At 29.1% G+C, this 20,021-nt stretch overlaps 1 protein-coding gene across 2 annotated transcripts; it reads right to left on the bottom strand.

The window, feature by feature from the left end:
* Nucleotides 1–13,414: 13,414 nt before the first annotated feature.
* On the bottom strand, nt 13,415–16,958 carry LOC148201060 (cytokinin riboside 5'-monophosphate phosphoribohydrolase LOG7-like). 2 transcript variants are annotated; one of them, XM_088113484.1, is made up of 7 exons: nt 16,789–16,958; nt 15,639–15,736; nt 14,930–14,960; nt 14,720–14,819; nt 14,500–14,570; nt 13,882–14,025; nt 13,415–13,757 (listed from the first exon to the last, which is right to left on the bottom strand). In XM_088113484.1, the coding sequence occupies exons 1-7, from the start codon at nt 16,894–16,896 to the stop codon at nt 13,668–13,670; spliced, it is 642 nt and encodes a 213-aa protein (XP_087969610.1). In that variant the 5' UTR covers nt 16,897–16,958; the 3' UTR covers nt 13,415–13,667. The 2 variants fall into 2 exon arrangements, with proteins under 2 accessions (XP_087969610.1, XP_087969611.1); XM_088113485.1 differs by lacking the exon at nt 16,789–16,958 and adding an exon at nt 15,948–16,718.
* Between the last annotated feature and the right edge of the window lie 3,063 nt (nt 16,959–20,021).

Raw genomic sequence — 20,021 nt, 5'->3', positions numbered from 1 at the left:
GCGCCAAAATTAATAAATAAATTTTAATTCTTACATCACTACCCTAAATATTATTATTATATTTATCCTACATTCTTAATATTTAATAATTTACATATGTTAGTAATTTCACAGGAGACTGTATAATATGTTATAAAAAATTTAATTTAATAATAATGTTAAATTAATATTTTTAAAAATAAAAATAACTTTAATTTCAAGGGTTCGTTTAATAATTTTAAATTTTATGAACGAAATAGAGGCTATTTATGTTTTAAGATTACAGTTTTCTTTATTGTATATGTTTTATTGATAAAAACATTGGATGTACTCGTTAGGTTCTCGTCGCTATTATGAAATTGTTGTAAAATTAATAAATAAATAAAATCCAGATTTATAATCAACAGTATGACTATGTCAAAATCAAATCTGTGAATTGAATTTTTTTTATTTTTAATTTTCACGGTGTAACTTTAATTAAAAGTTTTATGTATACACAAATATTGTATAATATATATATATATATATATTACAAAATGTTTACAATGTATAAAAATTAAAAAAAGAAAGAAAACGAATCATTATCATCTGTATTATTCTTGTTTTCTTTAACCATTTGTATGAGAAGTACGGTTATAATAACAGCTGAAAACACATATATCTGTATTACATTTTTTTTATGATAATAACAAATAATGAAATTATTATAATTGTAAAATTAAATATAAATATTTTTTATAATTTTGTTATATTTATTTTGTAAGTAATTTTTTAATTAAAAAATTAAGTTTAAAAGAACCATCAAATAAAAAAAACTGTTAAAATTTAAAAAACGGACATTTAAATAATAAAATTGATAAAATAATTATTTTAATTTAAAACAGGAACAAATTAAAAAAAATAAAAAAGTGAATTCTCTTTATATACAACATGATAATAAAAAAATAATATAATTATTATTAGATTTACAAAGACAATAAAATAGAAAATAATAATTAAAATTATAAAGAAACGAACATTTATATAATAAAATAATTATTTTAAGTTAAAACATTTTTATTTAAAAGATAAAATTATAAAATAAATATAAACTTTTGTGAGAACCTAGAAATAAAGTATTAGAGTTTATAGATATTCTAAAATAATGATACCAAATATTTTAATTTTAAAATAAATAATATAAATATAATTTTATAAATTCATTTTATTATCTAAAACATTAACTATGTCTCTAAAACTTTTTTTATGAGTTCTCTTTTTTTGTTTTAAGATTTCTAGCTCCTTAATCATCTGTTTGCGATCAGAAAATGTCTAGGAGATCACGGCAGTGCAATCTCCATTATCGTCCAATCAATTTATAGTTTAGAGCAAGTAAGTTTCGGTTCATTTTTCTTTCGTTCTTAAGTTGAGACCATGCATGATGATTCTTTGTCACATGTGTCTTATGGTCTCTTTTCCTAGTTCCTTGTTGCTCAAAGGTTCTAAAGACTCTCTTTGATCATGTTTTTGTGTTCTGTAGGCGTTCTTAGGATTCCTTGAGTTATAAACAAGGTTTGGTGAGTTGTGTTAATCTATGGTAGTTTTCTGAGGTAAGGGGAACTAGTTTTTGTTTTATGTTGAATTATAAAGTATGAATTGATAATACTTAGGGTGTGTAGTTTATTGATATTGAATGTTTACGCTTGAAATGTTAGTTAATGTGAATTGTTGTTGTGTAAGTGTGTTTGATCACATAATGATGGTTGACTTTGAATCATTCGGTGCTAAACTCAAACTGTATGATGAATGGTGTTGTTAAGATGTATGGTGGTATTGAATTTGGTTAAATGTGGAGGAGAGTTGAACTAGGTTGAGTTGTAAGTGCTTTTGAACAAAAATAGGAGATTTTGGTATGTAAGTTTTCGAGTTAAGGGTTAAAATGAGGAAATTAAGTTTTAGAGTCTTTTTGGATGTGATTTGAGACTTGTTTTAGTTGTGAACTAGTTGAAATCTGATATAGAGATAGGTAATGGTCCATTGGTGGTGTTTTATATGGTTTTAAGTGCAAATTTTGGTGTCTTGGGTAGTGAAATTTTGATTTGGATGTCTTGAGGCAATTTGGAGTGGTTGGGGCCTATTTTTGAGTCATTTGTGACTTGCTCAGACCCCTAAGTTCCTCAAATATGAGCTAGAACTTGTAGAGTTTAATTTTGGTCTTTAAAGTGAGGTTTTAGTTATTTTTGGATTGGAATCTTGTGGTAAAACAATTCAAAATGAGTTTAGGTTGGTTTATATACATTTGGTTAGGCCAATTTCAATTTAGAATTCAATCTAGGAGTGTTGGTAAAAGTGTTTAGGATAGGTCATGGAGGTTTAGGGGTTCAACTTTTGCAGTTTAAGTGTTGTAGAATATGCAAAGTGGTTAGGCGAGCAAAGGGGGTTTGTTGGACGAGTTTATGGGAGTTCTGGCAGTGAGTTCTAATGGTTAGGCGAGCCAGCTCGCTAGGTTTATGGAGCTTGTTGATTCTGCTCTCGTTGAGAGAATGGTTAAGCTCGATGGGCGAGTTTTAGAGGTATTGGGCAGTGAGTTTCAAGGACTGGGGGAACTCTCTCACCAGGCTTGAGAAGCTCTCTGTTTGGGTTCTCGTTGGGTGAGTGGTTTGTGCTCGCTAGGCGAGTGGGTTCTAGTTGTTTAGGTTGATTTGTTTTATTTTCCTATTGTATGCTTGAATTTAAATTGTGAAATGTTATATTTAATGCTTGGTGATGTAATTTTTAATGAATGGTGGTATGGAAATTGTTATTGAATTCATGAATGGTTTGGAAAGAATTTATAAGGTGAAATTCTTAGTGATGGTTTTAAGTAAGTGATGTATTGATGTAGGGACTCAGTCTTGGAAGTTATCCTGCCGCTTCAATAATCACGTCATCTCATATAGAGAAGACAATTATGTGATGTGGAGTAGCAGGAGATCATAGTCTATGGTCTGATGTTTTTTGTCCATGTGTGGTAGACGGATTAACCATGTGTGGTAGCTTGGAAGGAGTCAGTTATTTCACCACTACAAGTGCAAAAATGTCATAGTCTTACATCAATACATCTATTCGGATGGGTTCACCTAGGTAAAAGACATGATTAGGATGTTTGAATTATTTTTGTGTGAAATATGATATATGTATGAAATATTGATACGATATGCTTAGTTTTGTATCACTAGCTTACTCTATTTGTTTGTTTTTGTGATTTGGTGTTCTTGTGTATTTGTTTGTTTTTGTGATTGGGTGTTCTTGTGTATTTGTTTGCTTTGACGATGATCATCTGGTGGGTGTGAGTAGAGGGCAATGATATGTCGTTGAAGAGGGCGGTGACATATAGATAATGTAGTCCTTATAGGCCTTTTAGATGATTTTATTGTGCCTAGTTTTTAGCTTAGTGCTTTGTATATAAAGTTTTTTTTATAGTTATTTATATGACTGTAAATTAATCTTATATTATTGCTTGTCAACTAATCTACTTAATGATGTGATTATTGTTGGAAATTCAAGTGTGAGTCTAAGTCCTACATTGGATAGAAATGAGAGAGTAGAACATTATATAAAGGCGAAAGACCCATTAACCCATTGCCTTAAGGTTTTGGGTAGAGAGTGGTGTTAATCCCTTATATGGTTGGACTCATATCTCATTGGTATTGTGTCTCCCGGTGAACCTCCTCCTCAATAGACCCAATAGTGGTATCAGAACCGATGGTTCGTATGTATCGAAAGTCTTCCTGGAAAAAGGTTCCAAGTAAGCGTGTCATGTTAAGGTGAACGGCGGTATGGAGGGGTACTCGTGGTTGGGAATGCTTACGCTGGAGGGGGAGTGCACCAATGTGGAAGGAACTCACGCTTAAGGGGGAGATTGTTGGAAATCCAAGTGTGAGTTTAAGTCCTAGAAATGAGAGAGTAGGCGAAAAACTCATTAACCCATTACCGTAAGGTTTTAGGTAAAGAATAATGTCAATCCCTTATATAATTGGACTTATATCTCATTGATATTGTATTTTTCGGTGAATCTCCTTTTCGATACACCCAACAATTATTCCTGTATAGCATTAATATTATTAGAAATTTTACAGCATTAAAAAAAGAGGAGTTATTTTATATATAGATATAAATACCGAAAGTGTTTTTTAATAATAATTTAAATTGTTGATTAAAAAGTTGGGTAAAACCAATGCATAAAATCTTATGATAAAAGGAGTTGGTTACTTTATTCCCGTAACAATTAAAAATAATAATAATAATTTGTTGAAATAAATGTGTTATAAAGTTACATAATAGAACATGTGTTATAATAATGTAATGAGATAATATAATAAAGATAAGAATAAATTATTAAGAAAAATATTATCTATGAGATTATAAAGAGTGGAGGGTCTACCTAATCTTAATATTATTATAAACGCTTTAGTAGATAGTTTTTTTTAGTAATTTTTGGAAGTTAAACATGAATTTAAAGTCAATACATTTCGTTATTCATCTTAGCTTCAAACCAAGAGATTCTTTAATAATTTTTTCATCCTCAAACAAAAAAATTAATCTCTTTTGAATGATATTTAAATTTCAATTTTGACAAAAACAAATAAGCAAACTTCTTCTTCTTCTTTTCTTTTACAATCATAACCTCCTCATACTCAATAATATATTCAATAAATGCATTTATCATAATTGTTCCTCTGAAACCTCGCCTTCCTTAAGAAATTATCAAACCTTGTATGTTATTGTTGTGAACTTTTTTTCAAGTCATACAGTGATCAATGCAAGAGGCAATTTTTTCCTTAACCTCCAATAAGTTTTGTGGTGTTTGAAGAAATGTTGTCACTTTTCTCCTTTTCTTTCACTTGAAATATTTATTCTTCCGATGATTCTTTTGTTGTCATTCTACTTTCGATTCATCCATCATAAAATTATATTTTTCATTATTCAACTACATTTATGGGTGATTTTATTAATAGATCAAATTCCATAAAGTTATGCTTGATTAAGAATGTATTATGACGTATAATATATTATTTTTAATATAAAAACATTATGACGTTTATATATCTGAATGTTTAAATTTTCTAAGCTTTGGTATAATGATAACCTTTGTGCGAAGTTAGTTATCTCATAACTTGGGAACTTTTTTATATTCACATGCATAATTATTATATATTTTTTATATAATGCATCATATTATAAATCTAACATTATCTTTTGAAATATTTTTAACTAAGTTTAAAATAAAATAAAGTTAACATGTGCTTGAAAAAAATATCATGCTTTACATTTTAGAGACTAAGATGTTTTTTAATTTAGAAATAAGTAAATTTTATACACCATAAAATTTATACAAAACCTCTTCTCTGCAACAATGGTTAAAGTCTACAATACAGCAGCGAGATGATCTTAATATTATAGAGTTACTAAAATTGAAAATTATTTCATATAAAAGTAAAATTGATATTCAAAACAATATTTCTATTCAAACCACATTCATAATGTAGATCCAGATTGAGATAAGAAAATTTATGAAAAATAATCCCTGTTTAGAAATCTGGTGTGTGTTTAAACTCTCATACTACAGAATCTAAAAAACAAAAACCGTTGAAATTAAATGCAATCTAAATGTAGATAATGAATCCACGTTTAACTTGAGCTTATTGTTAAACCAAAATTGCATGTAATGGGTTGAAAGTTCTACATCGACATTCTATTCTTTTATTCCACTCGCTATCGGGCCGTTATGGGATCATCCAATTTCTACTACCACACACGAGATGTCTATACCTCGGCGTGAAGGAGGTGTAATTGGAAGTCTCACATCGACTAGAGATAAGGCCAAATTATAATATATAAGTGAGGTGCAAACCTCACTTTACAAGCCAGTTTTGTGGGGTTGAGTTAGACTTAAAACTCACCTTCTAATATGGTATCAGAGTCATGGTTAGAACCTATCTTAGCAAGTTATAAGTGGGCATTCTATTCTTCTATCACCTTACAAACCGATTTTGTGGGGTTGAGTTAGGCTTAAAAATCTATTTTCCGATATAATGTTTCTCACTTTCTCTCTAGTTTCCACTCTCACGTTATCTTGCATGTTATCATCACAGCTCAATGCTTCGAAGTTTGAGCTGAAACGTTTTGTTTCTGATTTAACAGAGTGAGATTTCACTGCGTTGAAACACTTAGCCAGATGTTTTTTATTTGTAGTTTATCAACGTAATTAGATAACTACAAACATTCTGAGCTTCTCAAATTTTGTCATGTTATTTATATTTTTAAGGTAAAATGTGTTTTTAAGCCATCTGGGTCTCTCATTTTATAGTCAAAATTAGTTTACTTCACCACGATCTTGGTTATGCTATTTCCTATATCTGATGAATTTCATCCCACACATTTTACCAATTCTTTTCTTTCTTCGCTGTAAATTGCTTTAGGAAAATAAGGGTCTGTTTGGTTTGACAAATATTTTTCTGCTTCTAGTTTAAACTTATAGATATTACTGCTGAAACTGTTAATGAGGTGTTTGTTTATGTGTATACAATCTCATATTCTGCTTCAAGTGAAGCTTCTGAAAAAGATTAGGACTGCTTACAAAACAAACATAAATTGAAACATGATTTTGTCCATCCATAAAGAAAAACACACGACAAGATCTTTGCATAGTCAGCACCAACACTCTCACATGTCTGTGTTGGAATCTATAGGTTCATTATGTTCTCTGTATTTTTGTGTTCGTATATGATGTCTGTAATATATTAATTGGACACTACCATGTCTTTGATGAATCTGAATAGTAGGAAGAGTTAGTAGTATTTAAAGAGAAAGCTTAGCATGAAAGTCATAAATCGTCATGACATTGTTTCAAAAGCTTGATCTGTTAAGTGAATACTTTTGAGCTTGAAGTGAGGGTGATATATAACTTCATCTCTTTCATGTTGAAATTGTATTGAAATTTAACTTACGCCTTACATATCGTAGATGGTGAACTTAGTAAAGATAAAAGAAATAGAGGAAATGAAATTATGTAGTAAGAGAAAAAAGAATCCTGTTATAGTATTGTTAAGAGTCGAAATCAATAATAATTTAATATGTTAAGGTCTTTTCTAAAAATATAATCGTGATGAAATTTTGTGTTTTAAAATAGACAACACTTCTAATATCCCAAAAATAAACAACCTTTCGAATCTCGTTATGAAAAAAAGTGAAAATAATTATTATTTAATTTAACATGAATACAAAATTTAAGTGAAAATAGAAATAAATAAATTATAAATATATGTGTTTGATTGCTACATGATAAATATATGTTCCTTAGCATCTATACTAGATATTTTGATATAAATTTTTGTGAAGATGCAACATAATATAATCCATTCCCGATTTAGTATGATTAATATTTTTACTTATAAAATGGACTACCTCATTTATTATTTGACAAGACTCTTTTAATTAATTAAAATATTAATTGATTAATTGATAATTGTTAATAATTTGTATTTTTTTTTTCTAAATATATCCTTATGATATTTAAAGCAAAAGTACAATGTTGCAATACATATTATTAATTATCTGTATTATCTAATTAAACTTTATGTTATTAACTTTTAGTATTTACCATTTAAAAAAAAACATTTTAAACATGTCAATTAATTAAGAATATTTTAGGAAAATATTAATTAATACTTAAGACTTTATAGAAGAGTTTTATCATATTAAAGTACGGATGATAAAACAAACCAATCCGACTTATTTTAACTCGATGATGGACTAAACTAGAATGCCAAACAAATAAATCACCAGTGATAACTCGTACCGTACAAAATGGATTGACAAATTAGGTTGGATTGACCTCACTTTTTTATTTTTATTTTTATTTTTATTTTTTAAAAATTTATTTTTATGTACATATAAACGAATATTAAAAATATATTAAATCATATACAATGTTTTCTAAACTTTTACTTAATTATTTAATGTTTTTAATTAGATAAATTAAAATAATTATAATTATTATATTTACATGTTAAATTACTCTATTGTAATAATTAGAATTTATAAGGGTTAATGATTAAAATTAAAATACAATTATATATTTACACCTTAAAAATATAATATAGAAAAGTTAATTCTTAAATTATTTTTATTTTAATTTTTAATTAAAAAAATGGGTTAATGAGTTGGGTCAGGCTAATTTGGCCTGTCAAATTGACAAACTGGACGAGCTGGTCCAAAATGAGTTAAAAAGTTCAAATTTTCAACTCGACTCATCCCATTTTAGATGGGTTGACGGGCCGGTCACTCAAGCCCAACCCATTTTGTCACCCTACACTAAAGACATACATTTCTAAAGAAAATCGTATGAAAAAAAAATATATAAATAGACTTTAAGTCTAACTCAATCCCACATTGTAAAGTAAGGTTTGTACCTACCTATATATTGTCAATTAACTTTATTTTTAATTAATGTAAGACTTCTCAAACATTCTTTCACGTCAAAGCATATACATCTTGAGCATGAAATTATACATTAATAGGCGGTCCAATAACAGTCTGATAACGGATGAACTAATGAACCCTACAAACAACCAACTTTTCTAGGATGTGCTCTAATCCATTATTCTAATATCATGTTAAGAAGTGAATTTTAAACCTAACTCAATTTCACAAAATTGACTTGTAAATGAAATTCACTTATATATTGTAAATTAATCTTATATTTACTGTGAGACTTGCAACACAAATAAATATTATTTTTTTTTTATCGAAAGCCAAATAAATACTATAACTAACTTACAAATTTATTTGATTATCACCTCATGATACACTTTCCGATCATGGAAAAACTATTTTAGATCCACACTCTCAATTATTTCATTGATATTTCTGCTGCCTTTTTTAAGAAAATGTATTTACATGTCCACAAAAAATAAAAAAAAAAAACAGTTTCGTAAATATGTTAAATAATCTTTTTTTTACCATCATAACAAATTTTGCGAATAGAATTGTCTGCACTAAAAATAAGATCTGTTGGGTATAAGAAAGACATACATAACACATATAACACAATAAATTATATCATCGTCTGAATTGTTGATGAAACACAGATCATGTTTGAAACAGAGAAAAAACAGCAAATTTTGTTAGTTATAAGCGTGTCCTACATAAGAAGTCAACAATACGGGGTGTACTAAAAAGCATCACAACTTATATAAGTGGTTCAAATTCCGTTTTTTTCTGGAGATTTTGGAATTTAGACGTTCACATTGCTTTTGAAGAATCCCCAACAAAGATAAAATGATTGTTTAGTGCAAATAGAGACTAAATTAATGTGCATTGTTGCTATCTTTTATTAGATACATCACAATTTTAGGTCATTGGTCAAAGACAACACATGGCAAATAAATTTGGTACATGCGACAAAATCCTAGTTCATGTGATGATATTGTGAGTTAGACCAACGTTATCCCATCATTTGGTTTATAAAGATTCCGTGAAATCTTTGAAATCTGCTCACAGCCAAAATAATAAGGTGGTTATCTTGATGAAAATCGTGAGATAGAAGTTACACACTTTTTTATTCGATGATACCAATGTTGTATTATAAAATGCTATGATATATGTTCATAGTTGTTGATTTAATGAGTTTTTTCTTTCTTCTTCTTGAATTGGTATATTTTCTGATCCTCATATCTCTTCTAGGAAATAAATCTATTCGAAATTTAATTATCTATTGAAATTAACACTTTTCCAAATTAAAAGTATTTTAAGAGAGTATTAACTCTTCTCATTATATAATAGCGAAAGGTTTTAACATTGGATATTATTGATATTATATTTCGATTTTTAAACTGAAATTTATTAGAGTGAGATAAAAATGAAAGGTTTTTTTACTTTGGTTTAAATGGAAGTATAAATTTCATTGATTCTTTTTAACTAAAATCCAAAATAATAAAAAGTTATACAAATAAATAAATTAAGGAATGTTTCGATCGGATCTGGATGACCCTACTAAAACACGAGTTTGTCGAAGATCGGGCGAACACTGTTGAATCCCACGAACTGAAGTAGACCGAGCGACTCCATCTCTAGGGGGCACTAGAAGCTGGCAAAAACCGGACGGTTACCTCTTTGCTGAGGGCTGGACGCGCTGGGAAGGGTCGAACGGGCCCTCTCATCTTCAAGTCCTGGTTGTAACATTCGTTCTCTCCTCGTTCTCCGAGCCGGACGGTCGGGTACCTATCAAAGGCACTCCGACGCTTAAGTCAGTAACATGACCGAGTGGTCTGTAATGCATGTATATATTGCATCATAAGCAATCTGTTTAGAAATCATACGTGGAACCTTTATTTATACTGATTGTAATGGACTTTTACCTTTTGTGGGCTTGATAACGGCCCAATCATACCTTAATCTTCATTAAGGGCTTTAATGATTCATTAGTGTTTAACCGTGTAGTCGACCTAGTGAGGGTCGGTCAGGACGGTCGGTCAGAAGGGGTGGTCGGCTAGGGATGTCAACCTGGGTGGGCGACCACTCGGTTCTGCTGATCGGTCACATTGGACGCTCGGTCTTGATGGTCGACCTGGATGGGCGAACTTGGAGGACCGCTCGGTCTATGTGTGGTCGAACAGCGTAAGCTTGGACGCTCGGTCTTGATGGTCGACCTGGATGGGTGACCCTGGAGGACCGCTCGGTCTATGTATGCTCGAACAGCGTTAGCTTAGACGCTCAGTTATGATGGTGACCTGGGTGGGCGGCGTTATCAGGCCGTTACTAGGCCCACGAAAGGTAAAAGCTCATTACAATCAGTATAAGTAAAGGTTCCAAGTATGATTTCTGGACAGATTGCTTACGATGCAATATTTACATGCATTACAGTCCACTCGGTCATGTTACTGACTTAAGCGTCGGAGTGCCTTTGACAGGTACCCGACCGCCCGACTCGGAGAACAATGAGAGAACGAATGTTACAACGAGGACTTGAAGATGAGAGAGCCTGTTCGACCTTTCCCAGCGCGTCCAACCCTCAACAAAGAGGTAACCGTCCGGTTTTCGTCAGCTTCTAGTGCTCTCTAGAGATGGAGTCGCTCGGTCTGCTTCAGTTCGTGGGATTCAGCAGTGTCTGCCCGGTCTTTGGCAAACTCGTGTGTTAGCAGGGTCATCCAGATCCGACCGAAACAAGAAATAAGCTTTGGTTCTGAAAAACAATCTAAAACTTATTTGATTATATACTTCAGTTCCTTGAGCAATTGAAGTCTGCCTGTTATGGTATTAAAAAAAATTCATTTACTAAAATTTAATACCACTAGATGTATCATAAACAAACAACATAGGTAAAAATTGAGAACTATAGATTTTTATGCTTTTACGATAATATAGAAATGATGGATAAATAAACAAAGAATACGAACTTGAACAACGAACATCAAAAAAACTCTTTAAACATGACTATGAGAACATGTAATTGAAGAAACCTGTTAACGAAGGATATGCAAATGTTGAAAACAATTGAGAGAGAAAAAGCAAGAAGAGAAATGAAAGAAAAAAGCATACCTATAAACGAAGAGTTCCCAACAACGACATAATATTGTGACAAAAAATTAACTTTTCTAAAAAATTTAACCCTAAAAAAAATTAGACTCTATTGATTATTTTACAATAGAAGTTTACAGTTATGTAAATAAATTCAAATATGTTATCACATTTTGAAATATTTTATTTTTCTTGAAATCGAAACCTATTATATACACTAATGAGTTTTTCATAAAAAATTAAGTAAATAAATTAGTTTCTAATATCTAGATGCACACAAATAACATGCAATTGAATATGAATAAGCACACAAAATTCAAAGTTCTAATTTTGTTGTTTTCATATTATAAACTACAACACCCTTTCTCTAGGAGGAATGCTAACATGTACACATTAGATAACTAATTAAGAAAACTAAAAACATTGTAGTCTTATTCGGTACATAAAAAAAATATCGCGTTTTTTTATCGATTATTTAATTAATATCCTCACCCACTCATCACCAGAATTCTTTCTTATAGGATTTACTTGCACTTGAAAATAACTTTTTTTATTTAATATAAACTATAGGATAAAATAACTCATAGGTCCTTCTCATTCCAACTTTGTTGGACAGAGGAATGCAATAAATATTTCCCAAAGCCTTTATTTATTTCTCTTTCGGAATATATTTTTGATGGCCAGTGCAGCAGAATATTTTGATCAAATAGTTGAAAATTCTAGATAGATGAATAAAATTAATTAGTTCAGACCGAGTGGAGTTAATTTTTTAATGGTTGGTGACTGGGAATTTTCCAACAAGATTGGATTAGATTTGATCTCATCTAATTGATTTAGTCAAATTCGCAAGTGTTAATTTCCTAAACATCATGTGCCTCACATGTATTTTGTTACATCAAAGTTTTCTTATTGTGTAGTTTTTGTCCGACATTTTTCTTATTTTGTATGAAGCTTCCAACCAACTTTACAGTGACATGATAATGATCAAATAATTGATTAAAGAAAAGAAGAGATCACATCATTAAATTTTGGTGATGCTAAGAAAAGTGTTTGATGTGGCATGCTTGTTTAGTTTACAAAATTACCATTCAAACTCATATATAATGTTGTTTCACAAACAAGTAATTTTTATCTCAATTTAAAATAAATAAATTCATAACTATTTTTTTAATGTTATTAATTTCTTTTATGAACAATTAAAAAAAACCATGTAGTGACATTTTGCACTAAATCATATAGATTAGCTCTCAAAAAGCTATAATCTCAATTCCATTTCATGTGCTCTTTTTTTACCCACGTGACAAGCCTTTGTATAATGACACATCTAATCTAATATGTTTTCATATTCTTAATAATATCTCTATAATAATTTTAAGTTTAAGATCTCACAAAAAAAAAGCTCACTACTATGCTATATTGTGGATCTTAAAATTAAGACTTCAATTTAATGTAAAACTCTGATCTTAAAATCAAAAGATAACATTTAACAATTAAACTAAGCTTTTGACTTTGCAAAATTAAAATTGTAATATACCCTTATCATTAGAACAGAGTCTATGAAAAAAACATATAATATGAATTACTTGAAGGTGACGTTACATGACGATGGAGCATATCTTTTAATATCTTTGTTTTTCTTCTAATTATTTGTAAATTGTTGTGAAGATTGCTTGTAAACAGTTGTTCATTATATAATAATGGTGCATTATATAAAAATTAAATAAACAGGACATTCGAATCCAAGAATAATTGAGTTACATTATTAAAGAGTATATTGTTCTCAAAGGGTTAAATTTAAATTATCTTAAAGGGTAAATTATATATCATTTTAATTTTAATAGTAATATAAAAAATTAAGGAAGTCTGAAAGAAGAACAAAAAAGCAAGGATCGATAAGATAATTAATTAACTTCCATTAACTCATGATTTTTCCATATTTTTTGACCTAATTTTCTGTATAGTAGGGGCATCAACAAAAGCTGGAAGAAAAAAAAAGCAAAACAAGAGGATGATGTATGATCCTACAGTTCCTATGCCCATATATATTGACTATATTATGTACCCAAAATACATAAAAAAGAACAACAAAATGATAGAAAAGATCCCAAAAACTAAGTTCATCAATCTCCACTAAGTTCACAAAAGATGAGTCACGTGGCAACTTCTGATTCGGGCACGTAACTCAGTCTTTCTTCCCACACCAACTTGGACACAACTTCGTCTCGTTCAGGTACATGTTCCTGTTTCATAAAACATCATATGATTATTGTCCCCACTTGATTAAGCCACTCTAATTAACTAACTAACAATGATAATCAGCATCATCACCATCTTAATTCTTAAATAATACGAGCTTTTACACACCTCTAGCTCCCGAACCAGGTCTTTGGCTGTGGGGGCTGACACGATAATGCGACGTGCCTTTGGAGAAATAAAGCCTTCATCAACGGCCTTGTCAATGAAACACAACAACGAATTGTAAAATCCATCCACATTCAACAGACCCACCTGCACCACAAAAATTCTTAATCATAATCATAATAATAATAATAATAATACCAACATATGCATACCATTGACCATTAACTTTAAAATTTGTGTCGTTTCCCTCAATCATTTTCTATGTTTATTCATCGTGGCATATCTTTCTCCCATTCAAACGGAGAACCATCAAATAATGTAACGTGACAACGATTAACTAAACAAAATCTCATATCTTCTCATGTAAAAGAATCTTCAATTAAATACCCCACATGTGTTGGTTCCTTTCTCAGGTTTACAATATATATATACTTTTTAGCAGGGTATCTAACTATGAACAAAACTCTTGTCTAATCCATATTATACATAATTATAATAAGATAGTGAATGAATGCGTAATATCATGCGTCATGTGGAAGCCAAGTTGATTAAGGCAAGTAATACGAGATTTGACTTCTTAATTTTTTTTTTTATATTCACACATCAGAAATTCGATCATACCGGTTTGCTGTGGATTCCAAGCTGAGCCCATGTAATGATTTCAAGCAATTCTTCAAGTGTTCCATACCCCCCTGGTGTTTGAAAACAACAAGACATGAGTAACAGCAACATGTGTTGATGTTCTACCAGTCAAAAGACACAAAATCCCCACTTCACATGACTATGTCGTTACTTTCAGTTTTGTGTTCGTGTCAATATAGTTATCAGTTACAATCCATACCAGGAAGAGCAATGAATGCATCGGCTTGACGAGCCATCTCAGCTTTCCTTTGATGCATATCAGATACTGCTCTCACTTCACCAATTGGTTCACCAGTTATCTGTATTTCCAACACAAGCATTATTAAATTACTGTCACATTATTTTTCCCCCTTTTATACTATGTAATAAGAGACAGCATAGTATAAAGAGACAAGAGTTATCTATTTACCTCTATTGGCATGAGACTTCTTGGGATAACACTGCAAAACAAAACCGAGTCAATGATGCACACCATCAGTCAAAAGACAGAAGTGGAACTATTTTATAGAGGAAAAATGATTATCTGGATAAACAAATAACAAAAGAAACAAAGACCAATTTGAATTCGCCTCAAGATGATGAACTTTTAAGCATGTCTAGAAAGTGCATGCAAAGTAAATTAAAATTGAAGCCAATGGTGTGGCTGCAATTACTTTTGCAAAAACTTTCTACCGTTAAAAGGGCCAAAAGGCATTCAACTTTTATCCAACAGAGCAAAGCTGTTCAAAAGGCTTCTAACCATAGGTAAAGGTTAACACCTTTTCCCCTCTTTTTTAACAACCCCAATGCAACATAAAGCTACATTAACCACCACACATAGTAAACTTGTATTTTATTTATATCCAAAATGCTCCCTTAAATCCAACATTTGGAAGCTTTAATCAAAGAGGTAAAATTTAATGTCCCATGTTGCAGTTTTTTTATCCAATGATGTTCTTAACATAACACATTTCTTAGGAAACAGGGAAACACGCATGGGTCAGTAGGCAAAACAGAAGGATTAAACATCATAACCCACTTTGTTGTATCAATCAACAAAATGATTAAGGTGGTCTACATATCATAAAACATAGACATAAAGTGAGATTAATAGAGAGAGAGAGAGAGAGAGAACAAACCCCAGAACATGGCGCCCACCATCATGAACTGCCTGAGAAACTAGACCCATCAACCCCACGCTACCACCTCCATAGACCAAATCAATCCTTCTCTTAACCTACAAAAAAATCAATTACATAGAAAACCAAACCAGTTAGACACGTGTCGCCGAGTTGATCATCATCATGATGGAAGAAACAAACAAGCTCAAGTTATTGGACACAAGCCAAATAAAATACTGATAAATTTACTATAGTATATTCAGTAAGCGGTCAATGGTAAAGTTTGGTGACAGGGAAAAATCGTTTTAGGGTGCAAATAAAAATTACCCCTCGACTACAGGGAAAAATCATGGAGGTGATGAAGCTTGTGGGGAATGCCAAAGGCTAAGAGCACGCTTCATAGTGCAATCATGCCAGAATTGCACGTTCATCCTCCTTGAAACGCGCACACAACATTTCTTTCTCTATTTTTTTTTGTTCGGTTGGAAAATTGTTGATACAAAAAAGAACCAGAAGAAGAAAAAAAAACATGTTACAAGCATAACATAGATCATGCAAGAAAGCTGCCCAACTGACAGCAGGTTCCAGCTTGCAATCTCTCTCTTTCATGACAAACTTTTAACCTAAACCATTCTCGTTCCTCATCGATCATAACCAAGAGTTGAGACCTTAAAGATTACATTTCTTACCTAAAACTAAGAGAATGAGAAAACGAAAGGAAAACACAGTTGAGAAAGAGGAGAAAAAATGAATAAAATAACCCACAAAGGAGGAGAAACTGCCGCAGTCTTTGAAGAAAAAAAAAGGCTTCAAATACCCTTAAACGAAGCAAGTTCATTGAACATGGTTAAAGTAATAGCTAATACGACAAAAATATAATAATGCTAGGCTACCCAACATCAAGTGGATGAAGATTTAAGCCTGCTTTGAAGTCTAAACCATTTTTCTTTCGTTTTTTTACTGAGCTCGAGTGTAGACTCTATGAAGATGGAAGAAAGAAAGAGTGCAGAAATTGATAAAAACAACTGGGTGTCTTTTTCATCTGAAAAGGACTTGTGATCTAAAGAAGAAAATTAAGAGAAGGTGGTGAAAGTGATATTAAGTGTAGAATGGTAGAAAAGTGGTAGAAAAGTGAAAGTTTAAAGTAGGAGTTTGGAAGTAAAATTACCATTTCCTCGCCAAGTTCCACAGCAGCTTCTTGGTAACTGGCTTTGTTACCAGAACTGCTTCCACAGTACACACAAATTCTCTTGAACTTGGATTTGGTCTCTTCCATTTGTGGTGTGAAGTTCTCAAAGGAAACAAAAGGGTTTAGAATTTGTGATAACAGAGAGTGGGTACTCGATAATACAGAAGCACTGGTATGAGTATGTATATATATAGAATATAAATGGTGGCCCTTCACGCTCACACAACACAAGCGGTTCGTTTATTAGAGTTTTTTAAATGACAAAAATGTTTTTTTTTATTGTTCTTTTACGGTTTGTTTTTGTTCGCCTTGAGTCATTGACCCAAAAAGAAAAAGCGAAATCAAACCGTGTGTGATGACGTGTATTGTGTTTGTTATCCTTTTTTGGAGTTTATTTATTACAATTGAAATAATAATGCCACAAATACATTATATATAGCATGGTATATCTTATGAATTTGCATTTTCTCTCTCTTTAAATACGGATGAGGGCAGATCGTAATTTCCCTTCAAACGAACACAGCGTAAAAGAATTTAGTCAGGATTCATTGAAAATGAATCTTCTTGTTTCCTTTTTCTTAGAAAACTAGTACGGTCAAGGTGTGTTTTTCTTAATTTGTGTTAAAAAAACTACTATAATTATTATTATATTTAAATAAATAATATATTTAAATAATTATATTTAAGTGATATAATTATATATAGTTATAAGTATAATATTTAAATAGAAACTTTGGTGATATAAAAAAATAAATAATTAATCGTGGATATTTTTTATAACAAATTAATTAAAAATAAATTTAAGCTCAAGTAATTTATTATATAAAATTCAGCTAATAATATCAATAAAATTAATAAAAATTGATTATACTAATACTAATAATAAAAATAATAACAATATTAACTGATAATAATTTAAATAATAATAATAAAAGACTAAAAAATAATATTTTGATATGAATTTGTTTGTTTTTAATTATAAAATGAACACAACAATTGATTAGCTATGTGTAACAAAACAATATTATTGAATAATTAAAATTTACAACTAAACTTTTGAATTATTTATTATATTAAAATGAAATGACATGCCGTTATTAAAGTAAAATGTAGACGTATTGGATATGATCTCGTATAGAATGAAAACAACATATTAAAATTTTTAAATAAAACAAATATAGATATAAACAACTTGAAAGAATATTGAAAGATACTTACATATTAAAAAATGAAGTTAAATTTAAAATATTTTAAACAAAAAGTAACATGCAAATATAAATAAAATACAAACTTATTGTAAAATGTAATTCATGTTAATAAAGTTAGAGTAACTTGAAGTTTAGTTTAAAATTTTTAAAAAGACATACATGTATATATTGTTATCAATATAAGTGTTGACTCTATGAAAATTAATTATTGATGTGTATTACGATTTCTTTTTGTTTGAAATTATGCATTTAATTATGAATTTGTTTGTGTTAAATATAAAATTAACATAATAACTTATCAGTAGTGTGTACTAAAATAATATTGTTATATAATTAAAATTTATAATTAGAGTTTTGCAATAAATATATTATATTAAAATGAAATAAATATGAACATATAATTAGTAAAGTAAAATGTAGGCACACCGTAAATATGATCCCATACAAAATAAATAAAAAAAACACGAGATTGATGTTAAAATTTGTAAATAGAAATAAATGGAGAAAACAACTTAAAAACAAAAATATATTGACATATGGAACTAGAGAAAAATGAAATTAAACTTAAAATATTATAAATAAAAATTATGTACATATCAATAATCAACTCAAAATAAGATGTATGCATATTGTGGGCTAAAATTCCTATTAAAAAAAGTTAGAATAACATTAAATTAAGGTTAAAATGTTTAAACAAAAACACATACAGTTGTTGTTAATTATAGACATTAAATTTATAATAATTAATTATTGATGTGTATGAACATGTTTTTTCTGTTTAGAATAGTAATACTAAGATTAACCAATAATATTTGCATATGAATATTTGTATGTTAAATTTTAAAATTGATATAATAATTTATCAGTAAAGTGTATATTAAAATAAAATGCGTATGCGTTGGTGTCAAAGTAAAACTTAAGTATACTATAAAATTTGATCTGTACAAAAAAAAAACAATACGAAGGAGATGTTAAAATATGTAAATAGAAACATGACATGAACATAAATACCTATATGGTTAACAACAATAATAATTTATAAGAGATATTTTTCTTTAGTGTCCTTTTTTGTTTTTCCAATTTTACCTTCTTAATTTCTACTTTTGAAATTTAAATAATTACTCATAATTAAAAAGATATTTTTTAGTTTTATCATTTTAGTATCTACTTTTTGGAATTCATATAATTATTCATTATTTACATCTATCTATCTATCTATCTAAATAAAGATAACCTCTTTATCCTCTTTTGTTTTTCTAAATTTATCTTCTTAAATACTAATTTTAAAATTTAAATAATTATTCATAATAGAAAAACTATCTTTCCTTTTATCATTTTACTGACTACTTTTTTAAATTCAAATATTTACTCATTATAACAAAGTTATTTACACTTTTATCATTTTATTAACTACTTTTTTCAAATTTAAATGATTATCATAAGAAACAAAGCTATTTATACGATATTACTTATAACATATTTTATTTTAATAAATAAATATTATTTTATATATAGCTGTGTATCTATAACTATATACACCTTTAAATCTTTTGTTTTTTCAATTTTATTCTTTTAATTATTATTTTTAAAATTTAAATAATTTATAAATATTTGAAAAATGCATACATGGACATGATAATATCTGTATTTACGGTAATAATAATAATACTATTATTATTAACAATAATAATTGTATTGCTAATAATACCAAATAATAATAACGATCCTGATAATAATAATAATAATAAAATACTAATAATGTTAATGTTAATAATACCTATGTTAATGCTAATATTAATAATAAAAATAATAAATTTATTAGGAAGAAAATAGTAATTATTGAATAATTATTTGTAGTTTGATTTCATATATTTAGATTTTATATTTTAAAACATTGATTTTTAAACTTCACATTTTTTTAATATAAGAATCTAGAAAATAAAGTATTAAAGTAAATAAGTGTTTTAAAATAATGAGATAAAGTATTTTAGTTTTAAAATAATT

This window comes from Vigna umbellata, chromosome 4 (genome assembly GCF_029865625.1).
Source record: "Vigna umbellata cultivar VRB3 chromosome 4, Vumbellata_1.0, whole genome shotgun sequence".
Taxonomy (NCBI): domain Eukaryota; kingdom Viridiplantae; phylum Streptophyta; class Magnoliopsida; order Fabales; family Fabaceae; genus Vigna; species Vigna umbellata.
Note: the sequence above shows the minus strand (reverse complement) of the source record. Positions and strands in the feature narration are given on the sequence as shown.

Excerpts from the sequence above, each read along its gene's own strand:
- LOC148201060 (XM_088113484.1), bottom strand. The coding sequence starts at position 16,896 with ATGGAAGAGACCAAATCCAAGTTCAAGAGAATTTGTGTGTACTGTGGA. Across the intron at positions 14,571-14,719 it reads TGCATTCATTGCTCTTCCTG|GGGGGTATGGAACACTTGAA; the intron begins GTATGGATTGTA and ends TTCAAACACCAG. Across the intron at positions 13,758-13,881 it reads ACCTGGTTCGGGAGCTAGAG|GAACATGTACCTGAACGAGA; the intron begins GTGTGTAAAAGC and ends TTTATGAAACAG.